This window comes from Triplophysa dalaica, chromosome 13, assembly GCF_015846415.1.
Source record: "Triplophysa dalaica isolate WHDGS20190420 chromosome 13, ASM1584641v1, whole genome shotgun sequence".
Taxonomy (NCBI): Eukaryota; Metazoa; Chordata; class Actinopteri; order Cypriniformes; family Nemacheilidae; genus Triplophysa; species Triplophysa dalaica.
Genome location: NC_079554.1, coordinates 14,201,084 through 14,226,141, shown reverse-complemented (window position 1 = coordinate 14,226,141; position 25,058 = coordinate 14,201,084). Strand labels below are relative to the sequence as shown.

General features: G+C 37.7%; 3 protein-coding genes and 1 long non-coding RNA gene across 4 annotated transcripts; 3 read left to right on the top strand and 1 right to left on the bottom strand.

The window, feature by feature from the left end:
- The first annotated feature begins 4,176 nt into the window (after positions 1 to 4,176).
- Positions 4,177 to 8,496, top strand: LOC130434368 (TATA box-binding protein-associated factor RNA polymerase I subunit B-like). Its single transcript, XM_056764502.1, has 15 exons — positions 4,177 to 4,274; positions 4,372 to 4,470; positions 4,640 to 4,727; positions 4,809 to 4,906; positions 4,990 to 5,070; positions 5,142 to 5,244; positions 5,320 to 5,482; positions 5,642 to 5,741; positions 5,834 to 5,981; positions 6,098 to 6,275; positions 6,402 to 6,442; positions 6,547 to 6,628; positions 6,729 to 6,799; positions 6,889 to 7,120; positions 7,315 to 8,496. Exons 1-15 carry the CDS (start codon positions 4,257 to 4,259, stop codon positions 7,541 to 7,543), a joined length of 1,731 nt encoding a protein of 576 aa, XP_056620480.1. The 5' UTR covers positions 4,177 to 4,256; the 3' UTR covers positions 7,544 to 8,496.
- A 426-nt stretch (positions 8,497 to 8,922) lies between these two features.
- On the top strand, positions 8,923 to 13,426 carry LOC130434459 (TATA box-binding protein-associated factor RNA polymerase I subunit B-like). The gene is made up of 15 exons (XM_056764642.1): positions 8,923 to 9,035; positions 9,140 to 9,238; positions 9,683 to 9,770; positions 9,851 to 9,948; positions 10,030 to 10,122; positions 10,213 to 10,312; positions 10,397 to 10,553; positions 11,194 to 11,293; positions 11,384 to 11,531; positions 11,633 to 11,810; positions 11,936 to 11,976; positions 12,081 to 12,162; positions 12,263 to 12,333; positions 12,423 to 12,654; positions 12,839 to 13,426. The coding sequence occupies exons 1-15, from the start codon at positions 9,018 to 9,020 to the stop codon at positions 13,122 to 13,124; spliced, it is 1,791 nt and encodes a 596-aa protein (XP_056620620.1). The 5' UTR covers positions 8,923 to 9,017; the 3' UTR covers positions 13,125 to 13,426.
- Positions 12,911 to 13,954, bottom strand: LOC130434461 (uncharacterized). The gene is made up of 3 exons (XR_008908678.1): positions 13,887 to 13,954; positions 13,357 to 13,382; positions 12,911 to 13,029 (listed from the first exon to the last, which is right to left on the bottom strand). It is a non-coding gene; the product is annotated as an uncharacterized LOC130434461 (long non-coding RNA).
- A 6,289-nt stretch (positions 13,955 to 20,243) lies between these two features.
- klf11a (Kruppel like factor 11a) lies at positions 20,244 to 23,415 on the top strand. Its single transcript, XM_056764643.1, has 4 exons — positions 20,244 to 20,375; positions 21,344 to 21,589; positions 21,711 to 22,605; positions 22,690 to 23,415. Exons 1-4 carry the CDS (start codon positions 20,352 to 20,354, stop codon positions 22,974 to 22,976), a joined length of 1,452 nt encoding a protein of 483 aa, XP_056620621.1. The 5' UTR covers positions 20,244 to 20,351; the 3' UTR covers positions 22,977 to 23,415.
- The last annotated feature ends 1,643 nt before the right edge of the window (positions 23,416 to 25,058 follow it).

Sequence of the window (25,058 nt, the reverse complement as noted above, 5' to 3'; positions counted from 1 at the left end):
TAGTTAGTTTGTTATTTTAGTTTATTATCCATGTATTAGAATATAACAAAATTTAAGTGCAACTCCCCCTTAGGGCAGTTTAAAAAACACATAATGTAACATTACTAAAAAACAAAAGTCAAAATATACACATCAAAAAAAGACCATAAATAATTAATTATTAGTAGGGTATTCATTGTTCTTATAGCCCATGGAAACAAAGAGTACAAAGTCCTATGCCTTGAATGTGTATGAATACATGAATACAAACACTTACATAGTTCCCCTTTTGTCCTTTCATTTCTCTTTGTGCCCTCAGCCTCTCCCCTTCATGGTCATAGTAAAGAACTGTATTAATTATAATTTGATATATAATGATGTATAAATCAAAATGATCAAAGTGAACAAAATAATTAGGAAAAAGTCATCTTGCACACCCTCCTTCTCTCCCCTGCATGTGAAGAAAATGTTACAGCTCTTATCTTCTCAGTTGAAGATGGAGATCACAACATGTTATTACAGTAGATAAATAAAGCAACGGTTTATGAATGAGGCACCAAATTACTCCCTACGTTTGTAAAACCTGGCAGACAGATTTAACCCTGACAGTAGATTGCAAAGCATGACCCAATAGTTAAGAACCATGACGTACTCATCAAAGGTATGACTGGCAAAATGTTTAACATTAAGTCCTTATGTCTGTTTGCCAATCCTAAACAGAAGAGTGTGCTCCTATGCACTGCTCACACACATATGTTCTGCCTTACTGTCATTTAAAAATAATATTAAGCACAATTTTAATATAAGTTTTATGAGAGGCCTGTTATTACTGCTTAAAATGTATAGAAGACATTTGACATGGGTTTCATTTTAGTTGGATTCTAGGAGTTACCATAGAATTCCTGTTTTCCAGTCCCTCTCCTATTCTCACACATCCTCTCTCTCTCTCTCTCTCTCTCTCTCTTCTTCAGAGTCCATCAGTAGTTGCTATGGAGACAGCCCCAGTTATCCCACGCCAAGTATTGTATTCTCCACAATCCTTTAGCAGGTGGGGGTTAGTGGTAGAAATCAAATAAAATTGACTATAATTTTCACAGAATTTTTTCAGATTTTCCTGCTAAAATGTTGAACTTAGCAGTGTTTACAGCTTTTTATGTCATTTTTAAAATACAGTCAAAAACTATAAAATTAAAGAACAACATTTAAAAGAGAAATGGGGAAAACTATACAATATAAAAACTTTTTTTTCATAATTTAACAGCATATTTGTTTTCCAGTTTACAGAAAATGTCACGTTTTTTTTAAATATAGTAATTAACACGAAGAAACAAATTGAAATGATCATATTTTTATTGATCATATTGCTATGAAGGTAATATACAGTAAAATATTTATTTTCTCTAATGACTAGAATCAAGCAAAACATGTCATCCCATTCTGCTCACCACAGTATATTTTAAACTGGCTGTTAAAACGTAATGTTAGTCAATTGCTGATCAAGCTCTGTTAGGCATTCCCTGAAAAATATTGCTGGTGTGGGAAAGTGGGATTCTTAGGCTGAAACAAATAGCCTTTTGGTTGGATTTAAGAATGGAAAACAATAGTCTAAGAAGCTGTGTGTGATGCTGGAGATGAAGGTAATATGTGTCGGCTTTAGTGTTCTCTAGACCGGGTTTTATGCTAGAAGCGTTAAGCTTATGCAGATGTTGGATATCTTGTTTGGATAGACAGTGATACAGTCAAGACTGACTTTAACACTATAAACATTTGCCTATCTAGATGCGTATTTTTAAGAGATAGGATATACAGTATGTGAAGCTTTCATCGCCATAGTGATGGAGGGTTGAGTAAACAGCGGGTCTGCTGACAGGGTACTAGTGACTAATGATGCCAATGAGGTCATTTTTTCCAGAGTGATGGGGAGGAACTAAAATACAGTGTGTGTGTAGTCTCACTTATATGCAGTGCTTCTCTATGGACCATAAAGGCGACAACTATTTTGAATGAAAACCTGATACCTGAGGTGAACCCTGATATCAATGCCTAATCAATCATATTCTGTAAAGTGGTAGTCAACTCAGAACCTGCAAAGCATCTGGATCTGTTGATGTATTAACAATTCTGATACCCTCTGTAAGAGGAAAACTATTGCACACCACATATGCTTTCATCATTGATTATGCATGAGCACCCCTGCCATTCAGTGTGCCTCTACGTGATGTGGTTTCTATGGTAACCATTGGGACGCAGACCTTAGGTTGGCAACAGTAGGATTTTCCATGTGCGTAGTTGGTGTGAAAACAGAATGAAGATTCCACTGCGTCCATCTTGGCACATCAAAACCTGTATGTGAATGCTGGAAAGAAATAAAGGTGAATGACGTTATTGATGTCATTAATATTCCTCTATTACAGTAGTTTGTTCACAATAGAATATACTGTACTGCATATTCTTGTTCACATTTTCTTTCACACATTCACACAGGACTAATTCACCCCAAAATGACACATTTTAAAACGTATATTTTGGTTTGTTCCTTATAACTTTAAATGTCTTTAAACAGCAGATATTCCCTATAAGTAGGGAATTGAGCTCATAAAAACATGGAGTTTTATGTAAATAATTTTTGCTGGACTTTTAACCTTGATGTTTGTTTTTGCATATTTGATTATTCACAATGCCTCTCTCTTCACCCTTAGATTACCTCACCGCTGACACACGTCACAGACGTCAGCATCCTAACACCAGAGAAAGCTGCTGCCCACCAAGCAAGTGTGAGAAGGTGGGCAAAATTTAGTCAGGGTTTAGTGTTATGTTTCATAGTAAATATTGTTTATGGACAACCTCAGCTGCCGGTGACAAAGAGGAAGCAGAGTCGTGATTGAAAAAGGTGTAAGAGCATGTAATATTCATACAGCTAAAAGCCAAGTGAGAAAGGCTCAGTATAATTTTCTCTTCACCCGAGCAGCGTAGCACACCCACAGCCGCCCACAATCTTTATCCTCCGCTTGTGACACCCGTGGAGGACGAGTGGGTATGAAACGTGTGTTTTAGTATGATGAATAATACCCACACCAGCAGTTACTGACTGTTCCTGATTTCCATAGACAACAATGCTGCGCATTGCATAGAGAGCATGAAAGATTGCCTGCAAGCCACTAAACCATGAAATTGGTCCCGTGGTGCAAGAAGCAGCATCTTTAAAGGACTTTGTATGTGTGTGAGTGTGTGAAGGGGATTGCTGATGCACACACCTGAAAATAACTAGAAAAGACATGTTATTATGACTTAAAAAAACAGATTTCCATTAATGGTAGCCTACTTTTGTATTCAACTCTATTTGTTTTACTTTTCACACAAGTCATCTGCAAAAAAAAACATACAGACATTCATATATTTTATGAAATCTTTGAAGGAAGAAGAAAGGAGATTCTGTTCAACATGTACTATAAACATTTACGCATTTGGCAGACGCTTTTATCCAAAGTGACTTACATTACTTTATCCTATACATTTTACATAGGTAGTTGCAATCCCCTGGGATCGAACCCACAACCTTCGCAATGCTCTTACCACTGAGCTACAGGAAAGCATGTAAGCCTATACTATTAAAATAAGATAACTTGTATAAAGGTTAAAAAATAAATATGATTTTAAAATCATTAAATAATATAAGGCTTCTACCCTCAGCTTTTCACTGGTTCGATGGCACTGTTGTCCCAAATTTTATAATAATACAAATATACACTGTGACCGGCCTGCCCAATTTTACACCCACACAAACTATGGGTGGCACTCTTATATCAGTGTGTACTAAAAAGAGCAATTAAACCCGGAGGATGCAGCTCAGTTATTGTTCAAAGGAAATTATGGGATAATTCATGCACTCTTGTTGATGAACGTTAAAAGCTCAAACAGCCTCGTGGACACATACGCCATCTACTGTTAACTTTGCAAGACAATTTCTGCTCTTTATAAATCAACTTTCAAAATCGCACTCAAACACTAATATTATGTTAACTGCATAAGGGACGTTAGAGATTTTTCATATAAATGAACATGACGATTGAATAATAACTAATATCGAGTGTAATATACAAAGAAAGTTTTACTAGTAACACTCTAAGTTTACTTTAAGTAGATAAATTGGCATGGCTGAGTTTCGTTCTCCGACTTTTATTATGAAAAATATTTTCGCCGCCATATTGAAAATGTTAACTTGATGAGAGCTAAGAACAACAAAATTGTTGATTACATTTTGATCGGCTGATGCCACCATGGACGAATATACCGCCGTGAGTGTGAAACGTTGGAATGATATTTTTGCATTTTCTCACAGCGATTTGTTCGGTGAGCAGAGTTGTTGATTTACCTGTTGGTTTGTGCATTTAGGATGGATACACTGAGCCATGCGGTCAGTGCGCTGCTGTTGACTGGGGGATTTCTTTAGAGGAACAATTCTTCTGCAAAAACTGCCACAATGTGATCGAGGTTTGTCTATAGTCTAACTTTATATTAATTGTCATGAGTGTTACACCGCATAACTATATGCTTACTCCATCACTGTACTTGTACTCATATGTACCCAATGATCAAGGTTTATTATGTAAATATTCCATTTAATAATCATTAAATAAATTAAAAATGTGATTGCTCCTAGAAAATGAGAGAGGTGACGGATGAATCATTCCTTGACATAAAGAACAGCAGAGTCTCAAAGATGGCAAAATCCATGAAAACTGAAAACAGTCAGTCAAAGTCTTTGGTCCTTTATTTGCCTTTGTTTACCTGAGAACTGTCTGTGATGGCTTCTTTTTGTATTTTTACAGAATTTGCACAAGAGTGGATGGTCTGTGAGGGTTTTCAGTTGGTTCTGAAATGCCAGGCTGATGCTTTGGTTAGTCTTGGTGTTTGTTTGCAGTTTAAGGTCAGTTGCTTCAATTTGAGCGTACAGGAGGTGACGAAAATAGGACTACCTGTATTAAAAATGGTGTCTTTTTATATTCATAGACAGAAGTAATGTGGAATTTCTGGAAGAGATTTCTACAGAACACCAGGCAAGCTTTCGTCAGCAACCCGATTTCCACTGCGGTAAGTGTATAAACATTTTCTTTTGATAAATGATGTATAATAAATAATTATGTGTTCCCCATCTTCTTCAGGATCAAAACTCTGAGTCGGTCAGTGAGACCGAGTCTGTGGTCTGTTCTGTGTATTCATTTTTGGATGGGGCTCGTTCAGAGGCAGGAGAGGTTAAAGACTCAGGTAAAACCACTCATGCCTGGTACCTCATTTAAAGCACTGCATTTTATTCACAACTAAACATGTTTTGCCGTACAGGCAGCTTCACTGGTGGACGGTCAGGCTCTTTGGATGCTTTGGCATACATTAAAAGGATAGACTGTAAAACCCTTAATGTTATGACCATGCCACGGACGCTGGCCCTGTGCTATCTGGCTCTGCTGTGGGTGCGAGAGGCCATCACTCTGGCTGATTTACTGAGGTATGGAGTATGAATGTTATTTCATAAGTGCTATTAATCGGCAGATATGTTTAACCTTTTTTAGTCCGTTATTATAACAATAGCTCAATATTTTCTGTGACATTTTTATTGAGGATATTTGTATTAAATAAAATAATATTTTTTGTGACTTTATTGCAGGCTGGTGAAAGAGAGACGTGTTCCATACTTGAACATTCACGACAATTTTCCAGAAGAAATTAAAATATTTGGGAGAGATTCTCTAATCTTTCGAGTGGACGTGAGGAAAATTCAGTCCATTTCTTTAGTCGTGACTGTTTTAAGGGTTTTTTATTGTGTTCTGACAGATGTTACTTCTTCTGTCTTTTGCAGTCCATACCTTCATATTCAATGGTCCACAAAGAAGCTGTAGATCTAGCTCAGGTTATGAAATTGCCTTCCTTCCCAATGGTCACTCGAGATTGCTTGCTCCACCCAATTCCACTTACTGTCCGCTATCTGCTGGAATCCAACCTACCTGGTGAGTAGTGCAACAGTTGAATCTTATTTATGTAACTTTGAATTAATATTTAATGAATTCACCCCCTTCTAAACCCTCTGTTTGTAATGCTTTTCATGCTCTTTGTTCTCCTTCAGATGGGCTTCTTATTTGGGTCCACAAGGTTATAGATGTAGCTTCTATAGGAGATGACTCCTTCCTGACCTTTGACCCTGTCAGGCAGAAGCCTGCTCTCATATGCTATGACATTCAGGCAGCAGGTGTCATTATTGTCACCATGAAGCTCCTTTTCAAGTTGGATGATCGGGTGGAGTGGTATGTCTCAACACACCAAAAATATTTATTTTTGTAACAAGAGCGTCACTGAAAATGAAGAATCTTCTTTGAAATTTACCAACTTTATTGACTTGTTGTATAAATTTCTTCTTGTTGATTTTTAAGGACGTCACCTGGGAAAGCAGCCAGTGAGAAGAAAAAGAAAGGTCTTCATTTGTGACATTTTGCTATAATATAAACAATATTTAGTTGCATACTTTGATGCATATTATTGGAAGTCTTCATTTACCTCATGATGTGCTCCTAACAGTGTTCAATGTAGAAAGATGGTATAAAATAATCCAGCCTGCCTTTGAGCGAGCTCGACAGAAGATGGAAAGAGAAGAAACCCGGTAAGATGCGTGAAAGCTCTGACTGAGATGTTTGACTTTGTAAATGTTTCATATTGTAAACGGATGTCGTGGTGGATGTGGTGTCCTTTTGCTTTTACAGACAACTATGGAAATCCCACAAACCTTTCATTACATCTCAGAAAGACAAGAGTTTGGTTTTCAAAAAGAGACGTAAGCAAATCAGATCAGATGAACACACCTCATAAGTGATGTCATTATCTCAATATTTCGTTGAATTTTTTGTGCTTTGTCATCTTCAGGTGTTGTTAATCACTTGCAGCACAGATTTCAGAAGTTAACTGACTCCACTCCGGAACAACAGGTTTCCACCTCAACCTCTTTCTCAAGCTTTCACTTCCACTGGGGAAAAGAACAGGGTTCAGACGGTCTCAGTTTGCATAAACACCGGCTGAACTGTACCTTCAAGAAAAAAGGGGTCAAGAGGCTGACCAACCGAAAATACTGGCATACAGTTCTAAGTGTCTGCCCACCGTGAGTCATTCAGTGCTCTTCTGGTGTACCAGTTTGACCCCATTTCTGTTAAATCTATTGGATGCTGCTTGTGCTACAGAAATTTAACAACAGTGGTTTCTTAAATAAGAGTTTTCTAAGTGACCATTGCAAAGCTTACAATTCAAAGCTTCAATTTCTGATTCTGACTAACCTGATCTTTTATCCTTGTTTAGTACTTGCAGCGATCATTTCTCGGAAATTGAGCCCAGCCTGCCCAGGATGTACGTGTGGCTCCTTGATCTCTTCTCATTTCTGCTGGGGGTCAGTCAAGCACAAGTCCACAAAGAGGTCCTCAACATAGAACGACGCTTCACGGAGAGAGAATGTCTGCCTGTGTCTAAAGAGACTCCTCCTCCCAAAAAGCGGAAAAACAAACAAACAAAAAAACCTAGTAAAATCTAATGCAGCGGAATTTGTTCTCAAATATACCTTTTTCACAATTTGATCTGTGGCATGATCTATCACATGACCTTTGTAAGGTTAAATAATGTAAAGTTTTGTTATAATTTGGATAATCACCATTTGAGTGAAATGTACTGTATTTATTACCCATTTAGGCCACACCCACACCGGGGAAAAACAATGCAACCCTCTCCATATACTTTCTATTGGGAGAAGCTGCCTCTTTATTTCTGACTTATACAGAACAATGTCTAAAAGCTGCTGTGTAATAAGGTGTTCAGTAAAGAAGCTTAAAAAAACTGTGCTTTCCTGTAGTTCAGTGGTAAGAGCATAGCGTTAACAACGCAAGGTTGTGGGTTGGCTTCCAGGGGATTGCAAATACCTATGTAAAATGTATAGGATAACCCAATGTAAGTCGCTTTGTATAAAAGCGTCTTCCAAATGCCTAAATGTAAAATGTAAGTGTACTAGGTTTTATAAGCTACCGAACCGTAAAAGCCAAGACTATAAGAGGACAAGAGTGGATACAGGCAATAAGACGAGGAAGAATGGATAAATTGCAGCATCCTGACAGGATATGTCTAACGATACGTAGGCAGGAAACTGTCACTTGTGAATCAAATATCCAAACGTCAGTTTTACAAATTATATTTCTCTAAATGAAGCTCTAAACTGTAACGTTTGTATTGTTTAGCTTGTTTACTGTACAACTTGTCACCGTAGTGTTAAAACATCGTTGTTATAAGTCATAAATGACAAGGAGGCACCTTCCCGCAAAAGAAAGTCAATGGAGAGGGTTGGATTGTTTTCCACCACGGTGGGCGTGTTTTCTACATTATGACGCGTTCTGTCTCGCGTTCAATGTTTTAAGGTGAAACTGTTACATTTTCACCATTGCTTGCTGGTGTGAAGCATCAACCTACCAAAATCACATTAAAGGGAAACAAATCAGTTCACAATATCTCTTGTTGATATTTTGTGGTGTTGTAATAATATATATATACAATATAATTTGGAGCAATCTTCCTTTTTCTGATCAAAGTAGTTGCAGAAAATGTAAAAGCAGTTAAGAAAACTAATAATTGTAACAACATTAGGATTAGATTTAATTTGCGGGGGCATTATTGTAATGTCTGATAGGATATTCTGTTCCGCATATATGTATGTGATATTTATAAATCACACAAAAACTATTATTATGTAAACAGTACACGTGATTTTTAATTGGTCATTTTGCATTATAAATTATTCGAATAAGAAATATTAACAGTGAAAACCAAAGAAAAGTTTACTAGTGACACTAAAGTTTGCATTTAGTCTCTATTTACATTTTTGGCTGGTACGATGGAGTTCGTCCTCTGGCTTTTATTATGAAAAATATATTTTGCCGGCCATATTAAAAAAACGTAAACTCTGCTTGATGAAGCTAGCGAAGCAAAACTTGATACACGAGCTTTAATCGGCAGATACTATAATGGACGAATTTCTCACTGTGAGTGTGAAACGTTGAGCACGATATTTTTGCATTTTCTCACAGCGATTTGTTCGGTGAGCAGAGTTGTTGTTGTTGATTTACCTGTTGGTCTGTGCATGCAGCATGGATACAGTGAGCCATGCGGCCGGTGCGCTGCTGTTGACTGGGGCATTTCTGGAGAGGAACAGTTCTTCTGCAAAAACTGTCACAATGTGATCGAGGTTTGTCTACAGTCACATTAATTGTCATAAGTGTCACACTGGCGCAATTGATTATTTTTAGGGTCTTTCGCAAATCTCACACAGGTTACTACGTTAACTGCACTATATGCTGGTTAGATGCTTGGTACATTTCATTGGATAATGCATGGTGACGTTAACAGTGTACCTGAAGAGTAATGCGAGTAAAGAACTTAATCTAACGTAAAATGTGACCGAAATTATATTACAATGCCGAACTATCTAGGACAACATTTATTATTTCTTTGTTTTGCAATTTTCAAACAGGCCACTCAAGTCATTCACTGAATTGTGAAACTTTTTTTTCTAAATGGAACTGATCCAGACATTGACACATGAATTAAACAATTCGAGGACAGATTTAACAAATCACCATGTCTTATCTTTAGCCTATATCTTCACATGTGGATTTTTTTTTGCTTTTAGAGAACAAGAGACATGGTGGGGGAGTGCAGCCATTACAGCTACAACAGCAAAATCTCATACATCCCAAAACCCAAGAATACTGCAATGGGTCAGTCAACATTTCTTGTTCTTTATTTACATTTGGTTTACTTGAGAACTTACTGTGATGACTTCTTTTTGTATTTTCAGAATTTGCACAAGAGTGGATGGTCTGTGAGGGTTTTCAGTTCGTTCTGAAATGCCAGGCTGATGCTTTGGTTAGTCTTGGTGTTTGTTTGCAGTTTAAGGTCAGTTACTTTCATTTACTAGTTGGAAGTACAGGAGGTGATGAGAAAATAGCACGTCTCATTTTGTGTTTTATTTTACAGACAGATGTAATGTGGAATTTCTGGAAGAGATACCTGCAGAACACCGGGCAAGCTTTCGTCAACAATCCAGTTTCCGCTGCTGGGTTTTCAGCAGTAAGTGTAAAATATTTTTTTGATAAAAATATATAATCGTTTTCTTGAAAGACACTGCATGTTAACTAAAGTCTCCCCCATCTTCTCCAGGATCTGAAATCTGAGTCTGAGAGTGAACCAGAGGCTGGGCCATTTTGTGAGGGGTCGTCTCTGACAGGAGCTCCTTCAGAGGGAGGGAAGCCAACCTCAGGTAAAACCTTTCCTCCCACTGTCAGCTGATACTTTTTTCAAGCAATGCGTTTTGTTACCATTTAAACATGTTTTTTTTCTCCAGACTGCTCCAATAATAGACGGTCAGGCTCTTTAGATGCTGCGTTATATGTGAAAGGAAGGAAGAGCCGTAATGTTATGACCATGCCACGGACGCTGGCTCTGTGCTATCTGGCTCTGCTGTGGGTGCGAGAGGCCATCACCCTGGCTGATTTACTGAGGTATGGAGGACAGACTCTTGTTTTAGAAGCGCTGTTTGCTGAACGTTTTTGTCAGTTTCGTGACGACAGACACTTTCGTGATGACAGACACTTTCTGTCATGTCATTAACATCATGTTGTTCTAAACATTTCTGCTGTTATTTCTGATTTGTTTGCAAATTACCCAGAATGCAGCTACATGTCTAGTTTTCAATTAGCCTAAAAGAATCATGTAACTTATGTCTTGATTTCACTTCACTGGATGCCATTTGCCGACCGCATTAAGTTTAAATCTCTGACACTGGCCTACAGAAAGATAACGGCAAATTCGTTTAATTATTTTTTGGATGACCTACAAGCCTCCATCCTAACTGCAGCATCCTTCTGCTCAAAATATACCTGTTCTGCATTTATTTGACTAACCAATAACTCTGTATGTCTGTCTGTCAAAAAAACAAAACCTTGTTGGTCATTCTCTCCTTTGGTTACTCCAGCTTTAATGCTCCTAGTAGCATGGCATTGTAAAATGTTGATAAAATGTTTATATGCTCTCCTAGTTGTAAGTGGCTTTGAGGAAAAAAGTGTCTGCTAAATGAATAAATTATTTAAATTTTTTGGTGGGACAATTTGAAACTTGATGCTTGTTTTATTTTTTTGGCAGGCTGGTGAACGAGAGACGTGTTCCATATTTGAACATTCAGGAGTATCTTCCAAAAGAAATGAAAATATTCGGACAAGATTCCCAAATCTTTCGAGTAGATGTGAGAAAAAATCAATCTGCTTCTTTAGTCTTGAATCAATGCAACATGTTTTAATGCGTTTCTGTAAACATCTCTGCTGGTTTTCTACAGTCCATACCTTCATACTCAATGGTCCACAAAGAAGCTGTAGATCTGGCTAAGGTCATCAAATTGCCTGCCTTCCCAACTGTTTCTCAAGATTGCTTGCTCCACCCAATTCCACTTACTGTCCGCTATCTAATGGAATCTAACCTCCCTGGTGGGTTTTCTTGAATGTTAATACAACGTCTTTTGTTTTTTATATAAAGACACCTAACATTTTAACCCTCTGTAATGCTTTTCATGTTCTTTGTTCTTCAGATGGGCTTCTTGTTTGGGTCCACAAGGTTATAGATGTAGCTTCTATAGGAGATGACTCCTTCCTGACCTTTGACCCTGTCAAGCAGAAGCCTGCTCTCGTATGCTATGACATTCAGGCAGCAGCTGTCATTATTGTCACCATGAAGCTCCTTTTCAAGTTGGATGATCGGGTGGAGTGGTACGTCTAAACACACCAAAATATTTATTTTAGTAACAAGAGCGTCACTGAAAATGAAGAATCGTCTTTGAAATTTACCAACTTTATTAAATTGTTGAATAAATTTCTTCTTGTTATGTTTTAAGGATGTCATATGGGAAAGCAGCCAGTGAGAAGAAAAAGAAAGGTCTTCATTTGTGACATTTTGCTATAATATAAACAATATTTAGTTGCATACTTTGATGCATATTATTGGAAGTCTTCATTTACCTCATGATGTGCTCCTAACAGTGTTCAATGTAGAAAGATGGTATAAAATAATCCAGCCTGCCTTTGAGCGAGCTCGACAGAAGATGGAAAGAGAAGAAGCCCGGTAAGATGCGTGAAAGCTCTGACTGAGATGTTTGACTTTGTAAATGTTTCATATTGTAAACGGATGTCGTGGTGGATGTGGTGTCCTTTTGCTTTTACAGACAACTATGGAAATCCCACAAACCTTTCATTACATCTCAGAAAGACAAGAGTTTGGTTTTCAAAAAGAGACGTAAGCAAATCAGATCAGATGAACACACCTCATAAGTGATGTCATTATCTCAATATTTCGTTGAATGTTTTGTGCTTTGTCATCTTCAGGTGTTGTTAATCACTTGCAGCACATATTTCAGAAGTTAACTGACTCCTCTCCAGAACAACAGGTTTCCACCACAACCTCTTTCTCAAGCTTTCACTTCCACTGGGGAAAAGAACAGGGTTCAGACGGTCGCAGTTTGCATAAACAGCGGCTGAATTGTACTTTCAAGAAAAATGGTGTCAAGAGGCTGACCAACCGAAAATACTGGCATACAGTTCTAAGTGTCTGCCCACTGTGAGTGATTGAGTACTGTTGTGGATCGAGACCAGTTATTTAGATGAAGTCCATTAGATTCTGCTTATGTCACAAACTTGCATGAAAGTTACTTTCAAAAGCATAAGGAAGGCCTTGCGCTACTGTTTTTGTGCATGAACTGTTGTTCTGATTTTGACAAGCCTGATCTCTTTTCCTTTTTTAGTACTTGTAACGATCATTTCTCAGAAATTGAGCCCAGCCTGCCCAGGATGTACGTGTGGCTCCTTGATCTCTTCTCATTTCTGCTGGGGGTCAGTCAAGCACAAGTCCACAAAGAGGTCCTCAACGTAGAACGACGGTTCCTGAAGAGAAAACGTCCGCCTGTGCCTAAAAGCACTCCACGTCGGTCTGCAACTAAAAAGACTCCATGTCAATCTGCGACTAAAAGTACACCAAGTCAGTCTGCGACTGAAAGGACTCTGCGTCCTCGGAAAATAACAAATGAGTAATAATACAGTCACGCCTATATATTCTCAAATATATATTTGCAAATAATTTAAACAATTTTATAAATTGTCTGTAGCCAGTGACATGATGCGTGATATGACCTTTGTAAGGTTCAAATAACATGAAAGTTTTGTTTTAATCTGCTAAAGAGCAAGACACTTAACTGTACTGTATTTAAATTTCAGGACAAGTATGTCCTATTTCAAGTTTTTAGATGACATTGTTAACTTTCACCTTTGCTTCCTGTTGTGTGCATCAATCTACAAAAACAACATTAAAGGAACAAAATTAGTTTCTAAAGATACCGAATTGTTATTATTATTTGTGTAGTTTAATAATTTATATTCACAATATGCTTTGGAACGTCTTATGTTTTGCTAAAAAATATATGTCCCATTCATGTCTCTTGTGCAGTGTTGCGTGTAAGTAGTTACTAAGTAATTAGTTACTGTAATTAAATTACTTTTCCTAGAAAAAGTAAAGGAAGGGATTACTCTTATTTTTCTGTCATTTAATTACAATTACTTCTGATGTAATTTAACTAAATACTGTGTAATGTATTCATTAGTGGAAATGACATCAATATTTTAAGTCTAACTTTGAAATGTATGCTTAACGTATCCTTCTCACATTTATCACATCAATTAATAAGAATCATTTATGTAGTTATTTATTATCGGAGAAAGTAATTTGTAGTTATCTAATAACATGATTGAATATGTAATAATTAACTTGTATTCAATTACTTTTTCAGAGTAACTTACCGAACGCTCCTCTTTAAAATAGGGTTGCCCGGTGTACCGGCGCTACGGTAACCGCTACAAAATACTCGCGATACCTCTCTATTTTTGAAACGCTAGTATCGTAGTACCGTAATTCATGTTGCATATGCGCATTGATATTCATTCGAACACTTACATCTGCCTTTTGGCGGTGTTTATCGCCACCTATTGGCCGTCTTCTGCATTTAAAGTAAGCCTAATATTTCCCTTTATATATAACACTGCTGTATCAATACATTTTTGTCCCACATTTGAATTAGTTCCCACGTGAAATGATCTAGTGTACTTTAGTATTTACTACAGTAAACGAATAAAACTCACACGTACTAGTGTTTTTTAGTCTTATCATAGTAAATATTGAAGTACACTACAGTATTTGCTACAATTTATCCAATTGCTACAGTCAATACAAGAACATATTCCATTGCAAAGTATAAGACAGTTTACTATAGTAAATACAACATGTTTAATTTAAATCTGTGTTTTTTGTATAGATCTGAATTTTATGTCACAGTATCGTGATACTGCTTGGTATCGAGATACTTCAGCTGGTATAATATCGTAAGACATGTTTATGGTACCTTGACAACCCGAGTATGTTGTAGCCAGAACCATTGACACTTTACGCCAACGGAAGTTTGACATTTGTGTCACGTGATTCATGAAGGCTTCACGTAGTTCCAGGAAGTTAGTTTCCTCTTTAAATGCTTTATTTCTTTAAATTTTCTTCATTAAATGACTTACACCTTTAAACGGGTTAAGAGTTAACCTCACTTGGTCTGTTTACACGCGGCACTATGCGTTACTGGTAACTTCCGGGAACTATTGAGAGCCGCTATGAACCATCATTGCTGTGACGGCAGTTGATGGGACTCTCTCTCCCTCAATGACTGTAGCTAGAGATATAAATCCTCCACGATATGAAGTACTGAACAGTGTTGGGTAAGTTACTCTGAAAAAGTAATTAATTACTAGTTACTAATTACATATTTAATAATGTAATTAGATTACTGTACAAATTACTCTCACCAAAATGTATTTAATTACTTATTACTAATTGCTTACTGTATCCTATATCCACCTTAGTTAAGTGATTCAAGGATAGACATGATACGGCTCTTTTAATTCAATCAAATAAATAATATTAAACTACATAAAGTAGTATTTATTAACTGACCAAAGTATTACAAATGTGAGAAGTATAAATTAAAGCATGGATTTTAAAGTTAGACTTTGAATTTTGATGTCAATTCCACTATTGCACACAAATATATTACACAAAGAATTTAGTTTAATTACATAAAAATTAGAGTAATCCCGTACTTTACTTTTTTTAAGGGAAAAGTAATTAAATTACAGTAACTAATTACTTAGTAACTAGTTACACCCAACACTGGTACTGAAGCAGGATTGCCAAATCAAAGTTTTTCCCCGCGGCACTGGGATATTTTCAAACTATTGTTGCATGTTGTTTTTATTCCGCGAGTAAAATTTAAATTAAGCCACATCGACAAAATAAACAGATAAGTTAAAGCTATCCAATATATAATAAACACATAAAAGTATTTTGCGCTGTAAATTAATGACATGGTCCTAATATGCAGGATGATTTAACAACCTAAATACCCTGTCAGTTTGTTGAAGATATAAAATAAACAGGTAGACCTATGATGATTTTACAGCCCAATATTGACAAGTGCACGGTAGGATCGGTAAAGATGAAATTATTTTGTTATTCTTAAGGGAAGAAAAGCTGTGTTGATCATACAGTGATTGTAGGAAAACAAAGTGTGTAATTCAAAACGGTGACAGTAAAATATGTTTCTTGGATGTAGCATATTTTGGTATTATTGAGGGGCTAAAGCGTTTATTTGCCAATCTGATAACCCTCTACTGGAGTAACCTCAGGATTAGGGTTTGTCTATAGTTTGCTCAGATGTATTTTCCACAAAATATATAATATAACAAAACAGGGTGAGATTTGGTGTCTTTTGGAGCATTTTTCTTTGATTTTCTGCCCTTCATCTATGAAAACCATTATTTCTGTTGATATGGGCAGCAATACAGATGCCTCGAATACACTCTTTAACCTAAAAAAAAGCACAGCTAAAACAAAGCTAAAACTTTTGTAAATGTTCCAACAATGTGTTTCTTGTAACGGTTTTGGACTAAGAAGTTGAAATTGTCTTAAAGTGTACTTTTGCTGAAGGTCCAGCATGAATGGTCCAGAGAGAAAATCAACATCATCAAACATCGAAATAGCATGAGCACGGGGGCGGGGCAAGAGGGAGTTAGGACAGAGAGCTTGTGTGCTCTTATGGGTGTTTCTCTGGAACTATTCCCTAGGCCTAGCCAAACCAGCTGACTGTGTGCATGTAAACACTGTCCACATGTTTCCTGTTAGAAAAGCCCTTCCCCACTTTATACACATACTTACAAACATATTGCTTTCAGCAAAATATTTCAGGGCAGAAAACAATTTACTCTGCATGGCTTTCAGGATCATTTCTACTCTCCTGTAGATGGGCTGTCCTCATTTTCCTGGCATGTTTTCTGTTTATCTTGGGTTCTCCAAACTAGCCACACCTCTACACTTTGCTGTGGTGTCAAATGAAAAACACTCCATGAGAATTGCACTGCAAGCATTTTCATGAATGTGATTTCAGCACTGGATTTAACCTTGACTAACTGACCAGGGCTGTTGATACACAAACCATGCATACTGTAGGTAAAGCGAAGTCCAGTATCCAAAATGTAACTTTATTGGAAAGTTATTTTCACAATACTGTTCTCTCTTTCCCATTATCATCAGTTTCGCTTTTGATTCTTTTCTTCGCCTTGGTTTGTGATCACCCTGTACCTTTATCGTGATATAATTAACATTAAACAACTTTAAAGAGTGAAAAGCCCCTGTTAGAGGGCAAAACATTTTTCGCTTTAGGGTTTGAATGGCAGCAGATATAATTTGGATACATGCCTGTTACCCACATATTCTGTACCTTATAATCTGCTTTAACTCTTTTTTTTACCACATTACTGTTAAATTAATTTTCCAATGGATAAATCTTAATCTATATAAGAAGTATAAAAATAGAGTCATTTTGGGCAATACTCTTGTATTTTTTACGTACCATTTAAACAGGTGTATGGTTGGATGTTTCGGGGCTGTTTCATATTCAGACCTGTGTTAATAGCTAGAAATATTGTGATTTTTTTCCATATCCTGCTTCATCAACTCTACTTTTATTTATGTAACTATTTTACAATTCTCATTGTTACAAAGCAGCTCTACATGATAAATGTAACATGCTAACTTTAAGCAATACATTAAATAACATTTAAAACCCATGTGACATTAATTATGCCTCTTGAGCATTCATTCGAGTTACGGAAATTGCTGAGTGTTTGTCTTTTTCCAGTACAGTATTACATGCGTAAGGCACAACACATTTATTGTTAGAAATGAGAAAGTTATTTATTATATTAAATAAGTCATGAAATTTAACAACATTTTGCTTTGTCCTTTTCTAACAGCCCAGATGGAGGAGAATTGGGGTATGTAACATGGAAAGCATGTCGTGTCTTTATGGTTGAAAGTAAGCCCGTCCTTTTTTGGATGACCTACTTTTGAGGATCCCATCTATCTGAGCACAAGTCATTGGGTTCACAATGCTAAACCAGCACATATTGGTTCCCCTTTCGGCAAAGTTCTGCCCATGTTTCCACAGCTTTTTTTCCTCATCAGCCCAAACATATCACATCTGTCACCCAGCCCTGTCCATAGCCTATGTGTTTGCACACCCTGATTGGGGTCTCTTTTTCTCTTACACACACAGTCTCCTCTGGCCCAGAGTCTATAACCCTATACATGGCCTCACTACCCTCCCCATATTCCTGTTTGAGTTTAAACAGACACCATCTATCAGAAGTCTGCTTGACCAAAAACCCAACCTATGATGATGACTAATGTTAAGATGTTATTTCTTTTCAGCTGACACCTACAAAACTGCCGTTTTAATGTAGGTCTGAGGTTTTCAAATCCTTTTTAACATCCTCATAAAATCAAATTTAACTTCACTATTGTGGACCATAATATAAAATTCTCTGCATCTTAATCTGGAAGTTCATTTAGGCCTATCAGAAAATAAATACTTGTAACAGTGTCTCATAAATAAGTTACATAATATTTCAGTATTAATATTGAAATAGTATTATAAATATTTAAATAATATTAGAAGTGGCTGAGAAACAAAACCTATATACATGTTTTTGTTCTGCTAAACACAAAGGTAGATATTTGTTTATTGACAGTCTTCAATTACCAATTAATATCAATCAAACTGTAGTTGGATTGCTTTTATTTAAGCCATAATAACTAAAAAACAGCTAATTAACACAATGAAACATCATAAGAACGTAATAAAAAACATGAGTTTAAAAACGGAGTTATCTCAACATTTATATTGGTCAGAACAATCTGAGGGTAAGTAAATGACAGAATTTTCATTTTTGTGTAAACTATTTTGTTTTAATGTAAAGCAACATATATGATAATGATAAATAATGATACACCTTGAAATATTTGGCAGCATTTGGTCTTTTTCTTCCATTTACACAGATGCTGTACCATTTTCCAGTTTCTGCATTGTTTTGCTAAAACAGAAACGTGGTCCTTATTTAATTCAATAACACTCTCCTTTCTCCTGTAGTTTATCATACAACTTGCACAACTCTGTACAGATGCAAATTAAGCTGCTTGTAAATGTTCATGAAAAAGCTTTAACAAAACACGTTTCATTTATACAAAATCCTAAACAAAAAATACAATAGATTGTCCACATATGCAGGATTAGGAATCAAATATCAAGCAAAAGCTCACTCTACTATCGGAAAAAATGTGAAGCCTCTTGTGTCTGTGCAAAATCAAACATTAACTGCCTTTGTTTCCATACCAGTTACCTCATGGATCCCCCTCCTCCACACCAACCCCATATTTATTTTCCAAGGATGTTGCTCATTTTCTCAAATAAAATATTAAATCCATGTTTAGATTTATAGAGGTGTGTCTGTTTGTGCGTTCTTTTCAAGCTAAATGACAATTATAAGTCAATTATCCAAATAATGTCTATTATCATGAATTTCTTTTCTGCTTATTCAGAACATCAACAGCCTCAACTACACAAACCACAGACAAAGAAACGGAACCATCTACAGTTGAATATCCTGAATATCTGAAGAAGAGGGAGGGATTGATAAGCCTTTTGTCTCCTCAGCTCTGCTGTCTCAGACAGACGAAATTACAGCCCTCCTGTAGGGACAAACAGTGAGGACATCTATGAAAACTCCCGAACATTTACACCTCTTCTTGCTAATCATTTGACTAACGACCAACGCATTGAGCTTTTTATGCTTTAACATGATAGAAACGTAAAGGTTGATGTATCTACAACAAAGAGATGCAGCACACTCATAGGCTCCGCCCTTGAATTCTTCGGAGAAAAGGGGATCACTGAGGTTTCCGAGTTCATTCTAGTTCAGCGAAACCAGTGCTGGCACGTGATATATATGTAATGCTTTCCGGACCGCTATTGTGAGAACCATGTCTTTATAAATAAACATTTAAACGATATGTCAAAACCAAGTGCACCATAATTTGTATGCGTTTCTAAAAAAGGATTACAAAAAATACATTATTATTTCGCCCCCAAACTGCTGTGGTGTTCGTTCATAGCACAGCAGATATTTGTATTATCCATTTGTTGTAACAGCATCGTGTTTTTGTCATTAAGCGATGTGCGCGTTTCCCCTTTATGCAACAGTCATTTGGGGTACACGTTCAAAACATGCAAAATAAACAATTCCTTAAAGACAGCAATAGTCGTGTTTATATAATATGTGCACATTATTTTCATGGTAGCTTTCGCTTTGTTTTGATTCCATACAGGCGTTGGCTTACGCATTTCCAGTGTGGATTCATTGTGCGTCGTCTGCGCATGCCACACTGTGCTAGCACACTAGGCGCTGCGATCCAGACGCGTGCGAGTATCTCACGATTCCGTTCGTTCGCCGCGCCGACCTTTCCCCCAGTTCTCGAGCGCCGGGTTCACCGGGTTTACTCTGACACCGCTGACTCCTCCGTAACGCCTCCCAACAGCCACGCACCCTGTTTCCGCCAATCGCCGCGCGATCACGTACTGATCACGCGCTGCCTGCGTTTCCATTGGCTTTTATCCGCTACACCTTTGTTTTTGATTGGTAACATGTTACCACCCGCCAGAGCGCTCTGAATTTTGTTTCTTTTTTTCTTCTGTTGTTTTTTGCGCTTCTGATTCACTCAGCTGAGGTCGGACCTTGCTGTAAAAAAGTGGTAAGACTTATGTGTCCAGGGTTTGCTCAGCGGTGTCACCCAGTCTTCCCGTCTCGGCTCTGCTTTTGGGAGATTTACGCATGCTGAATTTTGACCCCAGCCGGGTAAGTTTGTTAGCTGTCAAAGTGGTTTTAATAATTGCTCATTTTTAATTGTTTGCGCAGTGACCAGCTAATGACGACCGCTCCCTGATGTTACAAAGTTGCGCGCCTGTATAACATCATTTTGTACCTTTGGTCATAGTTTTACCTGAAATATGAGCGTGTTTAGTATTGAATGCTTTTTAAATTGCACTGTGTAAAAAACAGGCTTTATATAATTTGAAGTCATGATAAGACATTTGCCGCATCTTAGTTGTTCATTACCCTCTTGTGCTCTTTGGTGGTGAGCTGCAGTGTTACTTGGGTACAAACTGTTGTCACCGTTTTTTTGCGACCTTATTTGCCCCCGGAACATACTCTCGTTTGGTGTTCTGCAAAACACAATTCCCCCCATAAGAAGAATAATTGTAAACTCATTTGATTGGATTGACCTGTGGTCAGACATTTGAGTGCATTATTTGTTTTATAACATTTTGCACATTGTTTAGTGTTTGCTGACCTGTGTGAATGTCTCAATAACGACAAAAAGAAACCTTACTGAAATGTATTGATGTGTTTAACTATCCATAGACGATTCTATCTGCATGGCACACTCACATGGCGCTTTGGTTGGGTGCACGTCACTCTTAATTCTATATTTGGCGATGGGAGGTTCCCAGAAGCTCACAGTTAACGCTATGCGAGGGGGTGGGTGGGTGTAGTCGACCAGAATTGGGGCCCATTTTTCGCTTATGAATGGCAGTAGCTATTTACAGATCAACACTCAGCAGATGGTTGGCAAACAGTATTAATCCGTTCATTGATATCGCCATATCCTCACTTGTTTTAGGACCCGTCTATTAGAAATGTATAACAGTTTCTGATCTCAATTGAGAAAATTGTTAGATTAGTTACAGGGAACAGCACCCTTTTTACCCAATTGCCACGTACATTAAGATTAAAAGTGCAGTGTGGGTTTTTATGTTCTGTAGTCCAGTCTTGTGGACATCTGTGAGGTGATGATGGAGAGAAACCGGCATGACAGTGAGAAGTCTTGCTCCTCCACTCTGGAATACAATGACCTGGAGGCTGCAGAGGCTTTGGTATGCATGAGCTCCTGGGTCCAGAGGACGCACAAGCCTCGCCCACTGACGCCCACGTCAGACTCCTGTGATTCTCTCCCATTGCAGACTGAAATCATTGAGTCCCCTAAAGACCTCGTCTCCCTTTCTTCATTGGTGAGTGACTCTGAAAAATATGAATAGAAATAAATAAATTTATCGAAAAAGAGGATTGAAAAGCTTTGACTTTATTAGAATCTTCAAAACTCACACAGTTCACATCTCTGTCTCCCAACAGTGCATGACCCCTCCCCATAGCCCAAGCTTTGCTGAAACTTCAGGCACAGCCGTTCTAGGTACCTCAGTGGCAGGCTTGGGTCTCAAACCCGTCCTGTCACAGTCCAGGCTTTGCTCACCCTTGACGAACAGGGCTACATGTCACGTCAGCCTGCATCCTCCTACCACAGTTATGCTCAACGCATCTTCAGACCAGCCCTTAATCCGCAGAGCCACCAGCGTTATACGACACACTGCTGACAGCTCCGTAGACCACGACATTCCAACACCGGCTACTGGGAAAGAAATGCAGTATTCTACCGAAAACCCTTTACAGCATACAGAACCTGGTAGCAACCCCACGGCAAATCAGCAAAACTGCAAAAGCCCACATGATCTTGCAGGAACCGAAAGGACTGCCCCCTCCCCTGACTCCACAGTCCCTGTTATCGCCACATCACTGTCTGTCTCCCAGGCCATCCCGCAGTCCCCCATCTCTAGCCCCCCTGTCCTCTGTCAGGTGTTTCCTGTCAATGGGCAGACGGGAATCATCTCTGCATTTGTTCAGACCCCGGTACAGATGCAGGCGTCTGGCTCAAAGCCCATTCTTCCACAGGCTTCCCCTCTATCTCAGTCTCTTCTGGTCGGCTCTCCTGTAGCTCAGGGTACTGTGATGTTTGTCGTTCCCCAGTCCCAGGTTTCTCAGGCCTCCTCCTGTCAGCAAAGTATAGTTACTCTTGGGAACACTAAGCTTCTGCCGCTGGCTCCTGCTCCGGTCTATATGCCAACGGGTCAGAGCGGCGGAGTAACGCAGTCTGACTTCTCTCGCAGACGGAACTACGTCTGCAACTTCCAAGGATGCAAGAAGACTTACTTTAAAAGTTCCCACCTGAAAGCACATCTAAGAACCCACACAGGTTTGTATTCACTGTTTTCAGGTTACGCTGTTACTCAATATTTGCAATAAGCGGTAGACAATATCTTTTGTGTGTGTGTTTCAGGTGAGAAACCCTTTAGCTGTCATTGGGAAGGCTGTGATAAAAAATTTGCACGCTCAGATGAACTTTCCAGACACCGCCGAACACACACGGGTGAAAAAAAGTTTGTCTGTCCCGTGTGCGATCGCCGCTTCATGAGAAGCGACCACCTGACCAAACATGCCCGGCGTCACATGACAACCAAGAGGTCAGCAACATGGCCTAATGAAGTTCGCGATCTTAACAAAGTGTCGGCTTCCCAGGCGCCATCTTCCCTTCCCCTTAGTGTTCTTCTTCCTTCCTCAAACTAGATTGAGACCACTCACCTCAGGACAATATCCCACTGTCCATTTACAGGGGAAATATTAGAAAACCAAGGCTGCTACACATCCATGTACATAAAACAAAATGACATTGCACTGGATTTTTATTTTAATCATCCTTGTTTATAAGGAATTCTTGTTTACTTTTATATAAGTTATGTCTCCCGGTATGTATTTACTCCTTTTGCCAAAGTCTTTGCATCGGTTCATCTGTTACTTATTCTTTACTCTTGTATATTTGTATATAAATATCGCTATCTATATGAATGTAACGTGTATTCAAACTTGCATTTATTGTTGATATATGAATAAATGTTATTGATGTTACTTCTGTTATTTGGACAGTATTCCTGTATGCGAAACTACCTGCAATATTCCATATTATTTAAGAATAAACATTTCTAGTATAACTAGATCATTTGTTTTATTTTGATCTCTATATTTGTGACCTTTATGAACAAATAAAGAACTTATAGATAAGAAGAAAACGGAGAAAAATAAACAATGACATCGTTACACAACCATGTACTGATGACGACACAGCTACTCAACACTAGCTCAATATAAATTCTCAACATCGACACCCAACGGTGCCAAGTAACACGACTCCTCCAATCGCATCGCGTATTTGTGGAGCGTTAAGGGGGCGCGACCAATCAGAGATGGTGACGAGATGTAAATATGCCAACAGCAGTCTTACTGACATCTTTTGGTCTCCGCCCACTTGCCTTACTGACCGATATATAAGAAATACTTCAAACTACTATCATTGCATTAAAAACGATATAAAATTCAATATTCTGTCTTCTAATGAATTAAAAATAAAATTATATTAAAAATCCTAAATTAAATTTTTTGAAAAAATAGGGAAGGACTTTGATGAACAGCTGCATTGTTACCATTGAAATAATGCGGAAGTTTAAAGCACTTGACGATTGGATCAAATTTCATACGTATACTTAAAGAAATGTTTTTCGGGTCTACGTATGTTTTCAAAATGAAAACGTTTGTTACGACACTAACACTTACGCAACACAATAGCTAACGTACCAAACTGCATTCTTGTACGTGTCCTTAAAGATCGGCAACATTTAACCGCCATGTTCGCGTGGTACCTTTAACTGCTTTTCATTAAACTAAAAAACCCGTATTTTCTGAATTTTTCGTCAATGCTGGCGATTATCCAGAAGAGCCAGATTTACTGCTGTTAAAGCGCGCCCTCATCTGGATTCTCATTGATATTGCAGTCATTTCCTTTATGCAACAAATATATTTTACATCAGTTTGGTCTTTTTCACTTCTCATGGCTGTACGTACTGCTTCTGGCGAGTCCGTGTTTGGTTGTGTTTTGTTTATGTCTTTTTGTTGTGGTAATCATGTGTTTAGATTTTTTCTTTTTTAAATATTTTTCATAATCAGTCACATAATCATCTCTGAATACAGTTCAGTCCTAATAAAATGTTCATAAATCGTGATATTTTTTAGAGATATATATATAGTCTTGTTTCTACGAAGATGTCTTTATAAAATGTTCGAAAAAGTTTTCCTGGTAGTATTATCCTCCTGCCACTAGATATCTCACAAGTATGCAGTTCTCTACCACCGTGACGTCACTGTGACCTCTTGAGCGCCTGTTTCCTGTCCCGCGTCCTGCAAATGTTGTTGACAAAAGAGGAATTTAAACATTAATGCTTATTCTGAAACACGTTTTCAAGAGAATTTAAGCGATTGTTTTAATCAATGCTGATTTTCTGGTTCTGATGAGCAATTGTCCGATCTGTTGTGGTATAAATTACAAGTTAAACATGGTTAATAAAATGCCTATAATCAGAATCTGTCCTTTAAGATATGAACGTCCCTTTTATATAAATGAACGACGACTATCTTGATCAATCTTTATGAACATTTTATTAGCACTAAACTTTATCCAGAGAGGATTATTTGTTTGACTATATATTTGACTGGTTATAAAAAACGAATACAAATGTAAGCACAAAATACCGCAACAAAAAGACCAAGCATAAAAACATTGACTCGCAATTAGTACGTACAGCCATGAGAACTGAAAAA

Coding starts and splice junctions, on each gene's coding strand:
- LOC130434368 (XM_056764502.1), top strand. Junction 5,982..6,097: donor GCTGGAATCCAACCTACCTG/GTGAGTAGTGCA, acceptor GTTCTCCTTCAG/ATGGGCTTCTTATTTGGGTC. Junction 6,276..6,401: donor TTGGATGATCGGGTGGAGTG/GTATGTCTCAAC, acceptor TTGATTTTTAAG/GACGTCACCTGGGAAAGCAG.
- LOC130434459 (XM_056764642.1), top strand. Junction 9,239..9,682: donor ACTGTCACAATGTGATCGAG/GTTTGTCTACAG, acceptor TTTTGCTTTTAG/AGAACAAGAGACATGGTGGG. Junction 11,294..11,383: donor CCCAAATCTTTCGAGTAGAT/GTGAGAAAAAAT, acceptor GGTTTTCTACAG/TCCATACCTTCATACTCAAT.
- klf11a (XM_056764643.1), top strand. CDS start 20,352: ATGCTGAATTTTGACCCCAGCCGG. Junction 21,590..21,710: donor TCGTCTCCCTTTCTTCATTG/GTGAGTGACTCT, acceptor GTCTCCCAACAG/TGCATGACCCCTCCCCATAG. Junction 22,606..22,689: donor ACATCTAAGAACCCACACAG/GTTTGTATTCAC, acceptor TGTGTGTTTCAG/GTGAGAAACCCTTTAGCTGT.